The sequence below is a fragment of the Rhinoraja longicauda genome, chromosome 24 (genome assembly GCF_053455715.1).
Source record: "Rhinoraja longicauda isolate Sanriku21f chromosome 24, sRhiLon1.1, whole genome shotgun sequence".
Lineage (NCBI taxonomy): Eukaryota > Metazoa > Chordata > Chondrichthyes > Rajiformes > Arhynchobatidae > Rhinoraja > Rhinoraja longicauda.
The window spans coordinates 16,354,586-16,371,156 of NC_135976.1; the positions used below are offsets into that span (position 1 = coordinate 16,354,586).

General features: G+C 44.8%; 1 protein-coding gene across 1 annotated transcript in view; it reads right to left on the reverse strand.

Moving 5' to 3' along the window:
- The window catches only part of LOC144605290 (innate immunity activator protein-like), a 48,848-nt gene extending 41,955 nt beyond the window's left edge, over positions 1–6,893 (reverse strand). Inside the window, 2 exon segments of the mRNA XM_078420396.1 lie at positions 6,749–6,850; positions 6,852–6,893. Coding sequence (XP_078276522.1) covers positions 6,749–6,850; positions 6,852–6,893 — 144 coding nt within the window.
- Positions 6,894–16,571: the final 9,678 nt, after the last annotated feature.

A 16,571-nucleotide genomic window follows, 5' to 3' on the forward strand; every position in this document is an offset into this window, starting at 1 on the left:
AAATGTCAAAGACGAGAGGACATTGTCAGAAGGTGAGAGGGGAAAAGTTAAAGGGGAAAAGTTTAAGGGGATGTGCGCGACAAGATTGTACAGAGCATGGTGAGTTCCTGAAACGTGCTGCCTGGGCTGGTGGTGGAGGCTGACATGACAGTGGTGATTAAGAGGCTTTTAGGATATGCAGGAAATGGAGAGATACAGATCACTTACAGGCAGAGGAGATTAGTTTAACTTGGCATTAAGGACATTGTGGGCCGAAGAGCCTGTTCCTGTGCTATACTATAGTATGTTTATGTTAAGTAAATTGAATAAAATTGATATTAATGCAGCTTTTTAATACACCATTTTAGACAATGCTTACATGACCTGTAATGTAATCTCATTTAAAATCTTCTGCAACTTCTGCCTTATTCTAAGCCATGAATGTTAGTTGTATTCTTGCTCATCAGTGGGGTCATGGTCAAGGGGTAGGTGAGAGGAGGTGTCCGAGAGCTGGCGTCTGACCTCAGCGCGGTAGAGGTCAGCCCGCCACACTACAATGGCACCTCCCTTGTCGGCGGGTTTGATAATAATGTCGGGATTGTTGCGCGGTGAGCAGAGGGCTTGGCGTTCAGAGGAGGTGAGGTTAGAGTAAGTCAGGGGAGTAGAAAGGTCACGAAGGTTGATGTCTTGCCAGTAGTTAAGAGATAAAAAGCTGCAGAGAGGACTGATGGCCGTCTGGGGGTCGACCACGACAAGGGCAATCCTTGAGGTCTGATGCTGCCCGACCCGCTGAGTTACCCCAGCATTTTGTGTCTGTCTTTAGTCATAAGGAGAGATTGGACAAACTTGCATTGTTTTAACGGAGACTGCAGGGGAACTAACAGATATTTATAAAAATTATGAGGCGCATCAATAGGGTAGACAGTCAGAACTTTTTTCCCACGGTGGAAATGTCAAAGACGAGAGGACATTGTCATAAGGTGAGAGGGGCAAAGTTAAGGGGGATGTGCGCGACAAGATTGTACAGAGCATGGTGAGTTCCTGAAACGTGCTGCCTGGGCTGGTGGTGGAGGCTGACATGACAGTGGTGATTAAGAGGCTTTTAGGATATGCAGGAAATGGAGAGATACAGATCACTTACAGGCAGAGGAGATTAGTTTAACTTGGCATTAAGGACATTGTGGGCCAAAGAGCCTGTTCCTGTGCTATACTATAGTATGTTCATGTTAAGTAAATTGAATAAAATTGATATTAATGCAGCTTTTTAATACACCCTTTTAGACAATGCTTACATGACCTGTAATGTAATCTCATTTAAAATCTTCTGCAACTTCTGCCTTATTCTAAGCCATGAATGTTAGTTGTATTCTTGCCTTTTGGAAGGTAACCTTTTTACCAGATCGGTTTGAAGAAGGATCTCGACTTAAAACGCTACCTATCCATGTACCCAAGAGATGCTATCTGCTGAGTTACTCCAGCACTTTGGTCTTTCTTTGTAAACCGGCATCTGCAGTTCCTTATTTTTCTATCATTTTACCAATTATTCTGTCGCTCTCCACATGCGTTTGAAGTATTCACAGTGGCACAGTTGCTCGGGTTATAAATTGAAAGTTGTACGGGTTTGATGCATGCTTACATTAGACGCTAGTGTGTAGTTAAGAACTACCTTCATCCGAAAAAAATGTTTTGTTTACAACTCTACCTCTTTATTTGCAAAAAAAGCAATAGACTTACAGACTCTTAGAGTCTCTTAGAGACTTACACAGTCTTACAGACTCTCCAAATTGATGGCATTCTTGTCTGTGAGTTTAAAGACTGGGAAATTTGAGAACCAAATTCCCAGCTAACTTTATTGTATTTCACTGTTGAAATGAGCTTTCAGATCTGAAACCTGTTTGTTCAGATTAATGTAAAATATCCCAGGCAGTATCGCAGTACAGAGATGATGGGGTCCTATCCCCATTGTCTTACGAAATAGACATCCTTAACTTAACATTATTGAAACAGATTATCTTTTCTCTATCTCCTTGCTACCACATTGCAGATGACTATCTGCGGCACGGTAGCGCAGCGGTAGAGTTGCTGCTTTACAGCGAATGCAGCGCCGGAGACTCAGGTTCGATCCTGACTACGGGTGCTGCACTGTAAGGAGTTTGTACGTTCTCCCCGTGACCTGCGTGGGTTTTCTCCGAGATCTTCGGTTTCCTCCCACACTCCAAAGACGTACAGGTATGTAGGTTAATTGGCTGGGTAAATGTAAAAATTGTCCCGAGTGGGTGTAGGATAGTGTTAATGTACGGGGATCGTTGGGCGGCACGGACTTGGTGGGCCGAAAAGGCCTGTTTCCGGCTGTATATATATGATATGATATGATATCTACACTTCACGCTGCCACGACAAGGCCACCAGCATAATCAAGAACCAATCTCACCCTGGACACTCCCTCTTCTCCCCTCTCCCTACCATCTGCCTCATTGGAGACCCTCGGTCTATCTTTAATCTGACTTCACAGGACTTTATTTTACACTAAACGTTATTCCCTTTATCCTGTATCTGTACACTGTGGTCGGCTCGATTGTAATCACGTACAGTCTTTTCGCTGCCTGGACATGTGATAATAGTAAACTAAACTAAACTAAACAAAATAGATCAAATGTGTAGGAAGGAACTACAGATACCGGGTCACACCGAAGGTAGAGAGAAAATGCTGGAGTAACTCAGCGGGACAGATAATACGTGGAAATAATTTCAGTGGGGCAGGAACAAAAAGCTGGAGTAACTCAGCGGATCTCGACTCGAAACACCACCTGCTTACTTTTCTCAGAGATGCTGCCTGACCCATTGAGTTACTCCAGCTTTTTGTGTCTATCTACGGTTTAAACCAGCATCTGCAGTTCCTTCCTAAACACGAGTCTGCCAGGGCAGTTCTGTTTGTGGGTTCTGGGGAGAAGGTAGAACTGGGCTGTGTGGGACTGGGGAACGAAGAAGGGTCTCGACCCGAAACATCACCTATTCCCTCTCTCCACAGATGCTGCCTGACCCGTCGAGTTACTCCGGCATTTTGTGTCTCTAAACAAAATAGACATTGTTTTTCTCAACATTGAAACAGATTAACTTGCCAATATCAGGTTGCCATTTGTAACATGCTGAGATGTACAAACATTTGCCATGTTTCTGAAAATACCGCACCTTTTCTCTTTAGCTGTGAAGTGCTTCAGGACATGCGGAATGTTATGTGAAAGATAATGCATATTCGAGCAAGATTGAATGCAATCACCAGATGATCAGACCTGGCTTAATGAGGACTGGGGAAGGGTGTGTCAGACACGACACCAGGAGTGCCTGCACACAAGGAAATGCTGATGCCTGTTTACACTGAAGATGGATACAAAATGCTGGAGTAACTCAGCGGGATAGGCAGCATCTGTGGAGAAAAGGAATGGGTGATGTTTTGGGTCGAGACCCTTATTCAGACCTAAATCTTCAGATTTAGTTTAGTTTAATTTAGAGATAAAGCGTGGAAACAGGCTCTTCGGCCCACTGAGTCCGTGCCAACCAACGATTCCCATACACTAGCACTATCTCACACACACTAGGGACAATTGTCTTACAATTTTGCCAAGCCAATTAACCTACAAACCTGTACATCTTTGGAGTGTGGGAGGAAACCTGAGATCCCAGAAAAAACCCACGCAGGTCACGGGGAGAACACACAAACTCCGTACAGACAGCACCCGTAGTCAGGATCGAACCCGGGTCTCTGGCGCTGTGAGGCAGCAACTCTACCGCTGTGCCACCATACCACTTACTGTTGTACTGAGGAAAAATACACAAAATGCTGGAGTAACTCAGCAGGTCAAGCAGCATCTCTGGAGAAAAAGCCTGAGCCACTCAGTTACTCCAGCACTTTGTGTCTATCTTTGGTATAAACCAGCATTTGCAGTTCCTTGTTTCTACAAGTGTTGGAGTATCTCAGCAGACCAGACAACATCTCTGGAGAATATGGATAGGTGGGCTGGGGGTGGGGGAAGGAGTGGAGAACGGAGGGCTTGTTTCTATGTTGTATCTCTAAACCTATAAACTCTGCACTGCAGGCTGATAATTTGCACTAGTAATAACAGTGTGCTTCAGATTTAACTTTATTTATTAACGCAAAATTGTGAAGTGATTTATTTATAAGAATCCAAACTGGAATGGAATATTATAAGATGGCTCACATTTAAGATGTAAAACACTGTATATATTTTGAACGGGTAACTTTATAATTTGTTATTTGAGGAACCTAAAGTAAATTATTACCCATTAGATTGCCATCAATCAATAAGCATCTGCCAACTTAATAGAAGAAATTACAAACCAAAGTCTCTCACTGTCTCTCACTGTCTCTCGGTACACGTGAAATAATAAACCCTAAACCTGAACCTAATATAAGTAATATTTATTATGTAAGAAATTACCTACTTAAACAGAATAAAAAATACTGCACATTATCATTATTAAGAACATTATCTCTCTTCTTTTGTCTTCTGTTGATAGCTTAACTGGGAATATTCGAATACAACAGGTCACAAGTTTAGTTTAGTTTAGTTTAGTTTAGAGGAAACAGGACCTTCGGCCCACCAAGTCCGCAACGACCAGCGATCCCCGCACATTAACACTATCCTACAAACACTCAGGACAATTTACACTTATACCAAGCCAATTAACCTACAAACCTGTACGTCTTTAGAGTGTGGAAGGAAACCGAAGATCTCGGGGAAAACCCAGGCGGTCATGGGGAGAACGTACAAACTCCTTACGGACAGCACTTGCAGTGGGGATTGAACCCAGGATTGAACTCTGGCGCTGCAAGCGCTGTAAGGCAGCAACTCTACCACTGTACCACCGTGCTGCCTTACAAGGACAACTTTGTTCCAAATTCACTACCTATCTTTCCGGTTCTGGTTCTGGTTGATTACTGCGCAAACACCTCATAAGTGGTTATCTCGCACAGATTTCTCGAAGGTCATGGGCTACAAGTGACCCAAGATAACCACTGTATTTCAGTGAGTCGAGAGTACAAGACCCCCTTTGTTCAGTATTGAAACAGAGAGATACAAGTAACTTTCCTGCAGCAACACAATGACATGCACTAAGTTACACGGAGAACTTTTACGTAATAAATACTACTTATTCCAGAGAAATATGTTCAGGTTCAGGTTATTGTCATGTGTACCGAGGGACTGTGAAAGGTTTTGTTTTGGAATTTCTTCTTTTAAGTTGGCAGATGCTTATTGATTGATGCCAATCTAATGGCTAGTAATTTACTTTAGGTTCCTTAAATGACAAATTATAAAGTTATCTGTCAATACTCGAATAATCAAATAGGTAGTGTGACCAACCCTGTTCAGGGCAGCACTGTGGTGCAGCATTAGAGTTGCTGCCTTGCAGCGCCAGACACCTGGGTTTGATCCTGACTACGGGTGCTAACTGTACGGAGTTTGCATGTTCTCCCTGTGACCGTGTGGTTTTTCCCCCGCTTGCTCCGGTTTCTTCCCACATTGCAAAGACGTGCAGGTTCGTAGCTTAATTGGCTTCTGTAAATGTTGTCCCCAGTGTGTAGGATATAACTCGTGAATGGGTGAAGGTTGGTCGAAGAGATTGGTAAATTAAAAGAAACACAGGAAAGATGAATGCGTTAGAACATTTTAGATTTTAGTTTTAGGGATACAGCATGGTTACAGGCCTTACGGCCCACCGAGTCTGAGGCCACCAGCTATCACCCACACATTAGTCCTTTCCTATACACCAGGGACAACTTACAGGGGCCAATTAACCTACAAACCTGTACCCTCATTGGGATGAGGGAGGAAACCAGAGCACCCGGAGAAAACCCACGCGGTCACAAGGAGAACATACAAACTCCGTACAGATAGCACCTGTGGTCAGGATCCTACCCGGGTCTCTGGCGCTGTGAGGCAGCAACTCTACCGCTATGCCACTGTGCCACCCATGTTTCAGAAAACAAAACAGACTTGGGCCCCGTAGATTAACAGTGGAGAAACACGATGGGCTGATAAACAAACTAATAAGTTGCCCATTTAACAACCAAGCTATTTAGACTCAAAAGTAGCAGCATTAAAGAATATCCATGTCTTCCAAAGAGGCTGCCTGACCTGTTGAGTTATTCCAGCACTGGGTGTGGGTATTAGAGAATCCCTGTGAATGTGTTTGTCCGTGAGACTACAGATCTTAAGTACTTCACTGTGGGTTAAGAAAAAGCTGTCTTTGTTTACACCCCCCCTCCCCTCCCCCCACCCCCCTCCCCCAGCTCTGTGTACACTGACTGATCAACCGATATCATCCACAAACTGATGTGCCTTCAGGGCTTTTCAAAGGTCAGCTTTACTGATATTCCTTCTCGGTTTTAATGGAGCTCTGTCAAGCCAACGTTCTGCCAGCCCACCTCCCCCAGTAAGCCACAAGTGAAAGACAAAAGGGCATTGTACTTGCACAAAACTTTCAACGGCTGGACAATAAAAATATCTTTTAGTTTAAGAAATGCTGAGATATCTGCACCAACTGAAACTTCTCACAAACATCTTTGTCGCTTAAAGATAAACCTGGACTTGAAAAATGTGGGTAATATTTATAGTTAATTTTCTGAAACAATCAGATCTTCTCTATCACAGTCACGCATTTAGTTTCCATTCATTGATTACCAGCGAACAGCACTTTCTCCACAGGCAAGAAAATGTCACCGTGGAAAAATGTCTCGACTCTGACACACTTACCTGACGCACTTACGATATTAGTTGAAGGTTGCCATCGAAGTTTTGTTGAGGGGAGAAGAAGCTTTCACATCACTGAGCCAGGACATTGGAAGCGCAGTTGTTCCTATGCTGCATCCCAAACTGGTATATGACTCCAGACATCTGTCTCTGGAATGCACCTTGTCCCAGAGGGAGGGGGATGGGACCTTGTGTGAGTGTGGCTATGCGTGCAAACTTGTGCACACTCACGGTCGAAAGGGCAACAGCCCCAAGGTCACCACTTCATTAACATTCCACAACTTGTCGGAAATGCATCCCCGCCTGAGGAATTGCCAGGAAACCTGTCCCTCTGCGTTCACTAAAAATCTCCCGCTCCACAAGAACACGACTCGCTGACTGAATGACCAACCCTCCAGGCAGCACTTGGGTCCCCTGGGCAGAGTTGTTCAATGCAAAAAGAATGACATCTCACAGGACCATTGAAAGCTCTTCCCTCTGTGTATGTGTTGTGAGATGTGATTGGGTTCAAGAAAGACTCGACCAACATCGAGAGCTGTATAAGAAAATAACTGCAGATGCTGGTACAAATCGAAGGTATTTATTCACAAAATGCTGGAGTAACTCAGCAGGTCAGGCAGCATCTCAGAAGAGAAGGAATGGGCGACGTTTTGGGTCTCGACCCGAAACGTCGCCCATTCCTTCTCTCCTGAGATGCTGCCTGACCTCGAGAGCTGTATACATTTCTGTGCCCTTGTGCAATATATCTTTGTGGATGATTCACAAAGTAATGCATGCCGTCGTAATCCAGAGATCACAGCGGTACACTGACCATCCCAGTGGCCCTTCAGAAATCTAACGTTGCACTTTTAGTGACGTGTAGTGTCGCTGTGTTCTTGCAGTTAGAAATGCATCAGCGGGTCAGGGCTGTGGCCAGAGTGGGCGACATCAAAGCACACTCACGCTGCCCCAGCAAGGCGACCAGCTTGTTCAAGGACCAGCCTCACTCCCTCTACTCCCCTCTCCCTTCAGGCAAGAGGTACCCTGTGGATGGCTCAATTGTAATCGTGCACTGTTTTTCTGCTGACCGGTTAGCACGCATCAAAAGCTTTTCACTATACTTCGGTACACATGGCAATAAACTGAACGAAACAGCTGTAAATAACTAAAAATTAAATCCGGAATAATTTTGGCAGCCCAGTGGCGCAGCGGTACAGCGCCAGAAACCTGGGTTCAATCCTGACCACGGATGCTGACTTTATGGTGTTTGTACGTTCTCCCTGTGACCGTGTGGGTTTTCTCCGGGTGCTCCGGTTTCTTCCCACATTCCAAAGAAGGTGCAGGTTTGTAAGTTAATTGGCTTTGGTAAAATTGTAAATTGTCCTTAGTGTGTAGGATAGTGGTAGTGTAACGGGTGATTGCTGGTCAGCACTGATTTGGTGGGCCAAAGGGCCTGTTTCTATACTGTATCTCTAAAGTCTAGTCTAAAGTCTTAATCATTTTCCATCACAATAATTAATTTATCTTTCTTGAGAAAAAACCTGGTGGAAATAACTTTATAGTGAACATCAACTTATTCATCCAATTATAACTTCACAGTGTGTTTTGTTTTAAATATGGAGATAGGGAATTCTAGCTGATTAAGAAATTTGGCTACATTTTGTGTCTTAATTGGTATTTGGTTCCTTGTCCAGCTGGAAACATTGTGAACAATATTCACTGCACCAGTACAATTATCTATTCAAAGCACTGAGGCATCAAAAGGGAAGTGGAATGGAAAATCAACTTCAAGTGGATGCAGAATTTTCTCAATATGTTTAAGCTAAATCAGACACAAAGTCCTGCCTTACAGCGCCAGAGACCTGGGTTCAATCCTGACTACGCCTGCTGTCTGTACAGCGTTTGCACGTTCTCCCTTGGATCCTGTGGGTTTCCTCCGGGTATTTAGTTTTTTAGTTTAATTTAGAGATATAGCGTGGAAACAGGCCCTTCGGCCCACCGAGTCTACACCGACCAGCGGTCCTTGCACATTAACACCATCCTACACACACCAGGGACAATTTACACTTATACCAAGCCAATTAACCTACAAACCTGTACGTCTTTGGAGTGTGGGAGGAAACTGAAGATCTCTGAGAAAACCCACGTGGTCACGGGGAGAACGCACAAACTCTGTACATACAGCATCCGTAGTCGGGATCGAACCTGGGTCTCTGGTGCTGCAAGCACTGTAAGGCAGCAACTCTACCGCTGCGCCACCGTGCCACCGTGCCACCGTGTTCCGGCTTCTTCCCACATTCCAAAGATGTGCGGGATTGTAGATGAATTGGCTTCTGTAATTTACTTTAATGTGTAGGATGGAACTAGTGGTTGGTCAGTGTGGACCCGCCCGGTGGGTCGAAGGGCCTGTTTCCATACTGTATCTCTAAAGTAAAGTGAATTAAACTCAACCAAACTAAACGAAACAAAACAAAACCAAACGAAACTAAACTAAATTAAACTAAACGTACGATCGAGATGTTTAAAAAACATTTAAACAGGTACATGGATAGGGTAGGTTTAGAGGGATATGGGCCAAAAGCAGGCAGTTGGGACTAGTGTAGATGGGGCATCTTGGTCAGTGTGGGAAAGTTGGGATGAAGGGCCTGTTTCCACGCTGTGTGTCTCTATGACTAAACTAAACTAAACATTCAACTGAAAAGTCAGCCCAAGTAAAACAACAAACATCACAATACATATTCGCATGGCATTCATTACATTTAATATTAAACCTATCAACTACTTCATGCAGCATAAAATACCCATCCAGTTGAAGTTATGAAGGTTGTAATCACCAAGTTAAATTAAAAAATCAGCAAGATAATGAACAAGTTCCTAAGAGCACTGCCAGAACTCTCCACACTTGCTGATATTCAATCTTTCATTAACAGCAAGCTGGAGACTGATTACATTTTTTAGCACAATGTAGACATTCACAGTATGGAACATAGCAAGTCATCTTCAGCATGCACCTTGTATGTATGCGGGCTTTGCGATGCATACAAACTTGTTATTCAGAGCAGACTCCAGTTCCCCAGCCTGCATGTCCCAGTTTCCCCTTCTCCCCAGAATCGTCAGGTCTCCGGCACCTCCCCCGACTTATCCCTGGACCATGACCCCACAGATGAGCACCAGGCCATTAGCTCTCACACCATCTCTGATTTTGACACTTCCGGCTGTTTTCACTCCACAGCCTCTGCCTTATTATTTCCCAGCCCCGCACGGCCCGGTTTTACCTTCTTCCTAAAATCGACAAACAGAACTGCCCTCCAGTTCAGGCAGTTGTGACAAACTCTTTGCTTCCAGAAAACTATCTTGCTTTAAACTAAACGCCAAGTGTTGGAGTAATTCAGCGGGTCAGGCAGCATCTGTGAAGGGAATAGATATGCGATGTTTTGAGTCGGAACCCTTTAGTTATGTTAAGTTCAATTAGAGACTGAGTTCACGCCAACTATCGATCATCCGTTCACACTATTTCTGTTATCCCACTTTTTCATCCACTCCTTACGCACTAGGGACAATTTACAGAGGCCAATTAACCAACAAACCCACACGTCTTTGGGATGCAGGGCAGCACAGTGGCACAGCGGTCGAGTTGCTGCCTTACAGCGCCAGAGACACGGGTTCGATCCTGACTACGGGTGCTGTCTGTACGGAGTTTGTACATTCCCTCTGTGATCATGTGGGTTTTCTCCGGGTTCTCCGGTTTCCTCCCACACTACAAAGATGCACAGGTTTGTAGGCTAATTGGCTTTGGTAAAATTGTAAATTGTCCTGGAACTAGTGTATGGGGGGTCGATGGTCGGTGCGGACTCAGTGGACCGAAGGGCCTGGTTCTGGGCTGCTTCTCTAAAGTCTAAAGTAAAAGTCTAAAGAAACTGGAGAACCTGGAGAAAACCCACGCCGTCACAGGGAAAATGTGCGAAATCCGCACAGACAGCACCCGAGGTCAGGATCGAACCCGGGTCTCTGGTGCAGCAGCTCTACCAGCTGCGCCACTGCGCCGCCCACAATCTGAAGAAGGGTCCTGACCCGAATCATCGCCTGTCCATTCCCTCCACAGATGCTGCCTGACCCGTTGAGTTCCTCCAGCACTCTGTGTTTTGCTCGATTCCAGCATCTGCAGATCCTTGTGCCTCTGCTATCTTACTTGGTTTGCCAAATTGTACTTCTTTTGTTCAATCTTCCATTCATGCTGTGGCACAGAACGGTGGAGCAGCGGTGGTGGTCACCACCGACAACATCGCCAGGCCAGGCCGACCCCTGCAACTCCCACCCAGTGCCGTCACCAGGACAACGGGCCTTTACAGCCAAGTTAAGAACCGATATCGTTAAGAACTTGCCACTTGGAAGGTACAGGATGGGAACATGGCGACTCTTTGCATACTGCCTTTGAAGAATTCTACTATTTTCACACTACTATTGTTGCACTTTTGCACTTATTTATGATTGTACTTTTGCACAGAGTAAGATTTTACTGCATTGTCTGCAAAACAAAACATCTCACTGTATCCAGGTACATGTGTCAATAGAGTAAGATTCAAGATATCTTTATTTGTCATCCAAAAAACAAGTTTTTTGGACGAAATTTAGTCACCCACAGTCCAACAATAAAAGCAATAAAATAAAACATTTACTGGGTTTAAGGGATATGGGCTGGGTTTGGGCTAATGGGACCAGCTTTAATGGGGCATCTTGGACAGTATGGACGTTGGGCCAAAGGGCCTGTTTCTGTCTTCCATGACTGTTCAACTATTGAACTATTGAACATGTAGATGTCTGTGTCAAATGAAGAACTTGTAAAGATTGAAAGCTGAAGGCAGCATCAGGATTCCTGCTTAACTTGGCTGCACCTACTGTCAACACTGGGATAAATCTGCAGCCTTGTTATCTCCTCCTCAGGTTGAAACTTGTGTTTGCTTTGCAAAATTAAAATTATGGGTCTCAATGTGGCAAGATCAACTTAATATATATATATTTTAATTTGCAGTATCTAACCCAGCAGAGGAATGGGTGATTATTGTCTATCTCAACCCCTGATGCCTTCGATTCCGAGAGGACAATTTCCTCACGAGCAGGAGTCTAGACCTTTACGGCACGCTTTGAGAATTAAGAGGGTCACCTATTTAAATGTAATCTTCCCTTAAAGACCCAGGAATCTCTGGAATTCCTGGCCGCAGAGAGTTGTGACGGCCGACTCGTGGAATAAATATTCAAAACTTTGGGAGTTTTACTATTGCAACATTTAAGAAACATTTAGACAGGTACATGGATAGGATAGGTTTAGAGGGATGTGGGCTAAAAGCATGGAGGTGGGATTAACAGATGGGGCAAATTGGTCGATGTGGGCAAGTTGGGCCAAAGGGCCTGTTTCTACATTGTATGACTCTATGACTCTAAGACTAATTATAAACACCGGATGTCGTCCCAATCTCCCTATCTACCTCACTGTGGCCCTTTCACTTTTTTTTACCTGCACTTTCTCTGCAATTGTAACACAATAAAGATGCAAAACTATATTTTTGTATTTTTCTACTTACACTATTGTTGTACTTGTGTTTGGCTTGGTTGTACTCAACATGTTTTGACCATGTAGCTTGCAGTACTCAGTATACATTGCTTCCTTCTTTATCTCACACCTTTAGCCTTTTCATCTCTGGCCTTTGTCCAACCATCTGCCTTTCAAAAAAACCATCACCTCTATCCACCTATCACTTGCCAGGCTTTGTCCTGCCCCTCCTCTCTTCCAGCTTTCTTCCCCCCGACTACAATCAGTTTGAAGAAGGGCACCAACCCAATACATCACCTATCCATGTTTTCCAGAGATGCTGCCTGACCCACTGAGTTACTCCAACACTTTGTATCCTTTTTCTTCCTTCCTTCACCCCCCCCCCCTCCTCTGGGATGCCCCATCTGGAATTGTACCCATTTCTCCTCTTCCCCCCTCACTCTAACACCTTCCACCTATATTCCATCCTCTGACTTCACAATTCACACCTCTTTTCCCCTTATCTCACCCCTTTTGTTTTTTTCATCTCTGGTCTTTCTCCAACCATCTGCATTTCAAAAAAAACCCTCACCTCTATCCCTTACACTCGCCAGGCTTTGGCCTGTCCCTGCTACCTGCAGGATTCCCTCCCCTTCACCACTACAATCAATCTGAAGAAGGGTCCCAACCCGAAACGTCACCTATCCAGCTACTCCAGAGATGCTGCCTGACCCACTGAGTTACTCCAGCAATTTGTGTCTATCTGCAGTTCCTTGTATCTCACAAATCTGTTCAACTCCCCAATTTTCTTTTCTCTTTTACAACATTCTTTACTCAGACCTTTGGTCATTGCTAACATCACATGTGCCTTGATGCCAAAAATAGTTTGGTGACTCTCTTTGTAAACAACCTGGGACACTTTGTTAGGTTAAAGGTGCCATCTAAGTACAAATTGTTGTTGTTTAATGATTTAATTCTATCTTGCAGTCTTTGTAACATCTTGTTATTCTGGTCAGCTTGTCACTCGGTAGCTGTCCACGTTTAAACTTGGAGAACAGATGGTTCTGTTTCCATTCCTTTGTCTGGCTTTGTAAAGACTTGAAGGGAGTTCTCCCCCGATCTTTGCAAGTCAGCAGTCTGTCAGAATTAGCATTTCAATGGTTACTGGGAGAGTCTTCCAACATGTGCTCTGCTCCAGGTTTCTGAATAAAATAGGGTGAGAATGGAACATTTAACGAAATTTGTGTTTTTAGGAGCAAAACCTGAGATTATTTTTGTAGACAGTAAGATGCCAGTGTGTACCATTAACACACATATGTGTCATGTTGAAATACAGTGAACCCTCGTTATTGTGGACCTCTTTATAACGTTTGGTTACAGCGGACGTTCGCCGCCAGGCTGGGCTGCCATCACCACCCCCGGCCCACACCACCTCGCCGACCACTTCCAGGCCAGACCCACTGCTGCCACTGCCACCGCCCCCACCGGCCCACACAGCTTCCCCAGCCACTTCCACTGCCACCGCCAAAACCACCCCTCACCTGTACTCCAGCCGCCCGCCGGTCCGCAACCATTGACTCCGCCGATCCTTGCCATCAACTCACTTGGATTCCAGGCCCAGTTCCAGACCGAGAGTCTGAAGAAGGGTCTCGACCCGAATCGTCACCAATCCATGTCCTCCAGAGATGCTGCCTGACCCGCTGAGTTACTCCAACACTTGGTGCCTTTTTCTTTCGTAAACCGGCATCTGCAGTTCCTTCTGTCTCCATATGAACTATGAACGGTCTTGTTGCACTAAGGACCCTCTGACTAAAGAAATTCTTCCTCAACTCCTGTCTAAAGGGACGTCCTTTTATTCTGAGGCTGCACCCTCCGGTCCTAGACTGTCACACAAGTGGAAACAGCCTCTCCACATCCACTCTATCCAGGCCGTTCACCATTCAGTTAGTTTCAATGTGGTCCCCCTTCAACCTTCTAAACTCCAGTGAGTACAGGCCCAGTGCCATCAAATGCTCATCACACTCTTGACTCTTGAAGGCAAGACTGTACTAAGAACTTCTGAAACTTTGTCAGTGTCAGAAACGTGGTGACTCTTTGTCAAGTCAAGTCAAGTCAATTTTATTTGTATAGCACATTTAAAAACAACCCACGTTGACCAAAGTGCTGTACATCTGATTAGGTTCCAATGGAAAAAAAATGAAACATACAGTAGCACGCAAACAGTTCACAGCGCCTCCTCAATGAGCCTCAAACGCTAGGGAGTAGAAATAGGTTTTGAGCCTGGACTTAAAGGAGTCGATGGAGGGGGCAGTTCTGATGGGGAGAGGGATGCTGTTCCACAGTCTAGGAGCTGCAACCGCAAAAGCGCGGTCACCCCTGAGCTTAAGCCTAGACCGCGGGATAGTGAGTCTAGATTTGTGTACTGCCTAGGTGAGTTCTGCTGGATGGTTTTACTGGATTGTGTGCAAAAACAAAGAATTTCACTGTACCTGGGAACATGTGACAAGATCTCATTGAATCATTGAATTGAATTGAATTATTCTTAGTGGTTTAAGTCGTAGATTTTGTGGCTGTGTCTGTCTAAATGAGGCAGCTGATGTTGCAAAAACAAACATTCAACGAGTCACACCTTAAATAACTGGATCTACCATTTGGATTACTGCAGGGTGAACACGTCAGATACTTTTTTAAATTCAGTTTTGATATACAGGGCGGCCCACCGAGTCCGTGCCAACCAGCAATCCCTGCACTCTAGCACTATCCTACACACATTAGGGCCAACTTACGATTTTACCCAAGCCAATTAACCTTCAAACCCGCACGTCTTTGGAGTGTGGGAGGAAACTGGAGCACCCAGAGAAAACACACATGGTCACAGGGAGAACGTACAAACTCCGTACAGACCGCGCCCGTAGTCAGGATCGAACCCGGGTCTCTGGCGCTGTAAGGCAGCCACTCTACTGCAGCGCCACCGTGCCGCCCCTATTTGACCTAAAGCTGGTAAAGTGAACACCAACAATGAAACAGCTTCAGATGGTGTGCAGGCCCCACTTCATCGGCAAAAGAAACAAATACTTCATAATACAACGTCTGAGCCTGCCGTGCTTAAATTTGCATTGAGAATAATACCGTCCTGATAGTTTGGCTGAATAGCAAGCTAAAATATTCTGTGTATTTACGTACAAAGATTAACTGCTTGGATAAGGTGCAGCAGAGTGTTGAAGTAATCTGTCCAGGCATGTGAATGAGGAAGGCATTTTGAATCACAACCTCCCTTGTACTCAAAGTAAAGTCCAGGTTAGACTTCCATGAGGTGATGCAATCAGACAGGTCTGAACCAAGTCATATAGTCGTAGAGTCATACGGCTCATAAACAGGCCCATCGGCCCAACTTGTCCATGATACCCCGCCTCACCTCGTCCCATATGGCCCATATCCCCATAAACCTTTCCCATCCATGTACCTGTCCATCTACAGTCTTTTTAAATGCTGTTGTACATTTTTTAATGTATTCTGAAGACCAGAATAATGTATTCTCTTGCCCAGAGTAGGTGAATCGAGGGCCAGAGAATGGGTGACATTTCGGGTCGAGACCCTTCTTCAGACTCAGAACCAGAGGACATAGGTTTAAGATGGAGCGGTGAAGATGTAATAGGAATCTGAGGGGTAACTTTTTCACACAAAGGGTGGTAGGTGCTCATTCCATGTATCCACCACCCCCTGAGTGAAAAAGTTGCCTCTTGGGTTCCTATTAAATCTTTCCCCTCGCACCTTAAACCTAGGTCCTCTGGTTCTGAGTCTGAAGAAGGGTCTCGACCCGAAATGTCACCCATTCCTTCTCCCCAGAGATACTGCCCATCCCGCTGAGTTACTCTAGCTTTTTGTCTTCCGTTTAAACCAGCATCTGCAGTTCCTTTCTACACACTGTACTGTTCTATCTTCTGTTTCAGTGCTGCATGACTCTGACTCAATGGTGACCAAAACGACCCCAGACGCAGTCTTACCAACATCCTGTCCAATTACACCGACTAGTCCTCGTTCATACCTCTTCTCCTTATCAATAAAGCCACACACACTATTCCCTTTCCTCATTATTGTTGCATTGGCATTCTGACCTTCTGTGTGTTATTTATAAGGGATGACCTGTCTATTGCAGAATCCCTGATCTCCCTGTTTACATAAACAAATCTGATCTGAAGAATATCCATCCATCCTATCAAAATGGCTAATCTCACATTTAGTTTATAGATACAACATGGAAACTTCGACCCACTGAGTCCACACCGACCATCAGGTAGTATAAGAAAATAACTGCA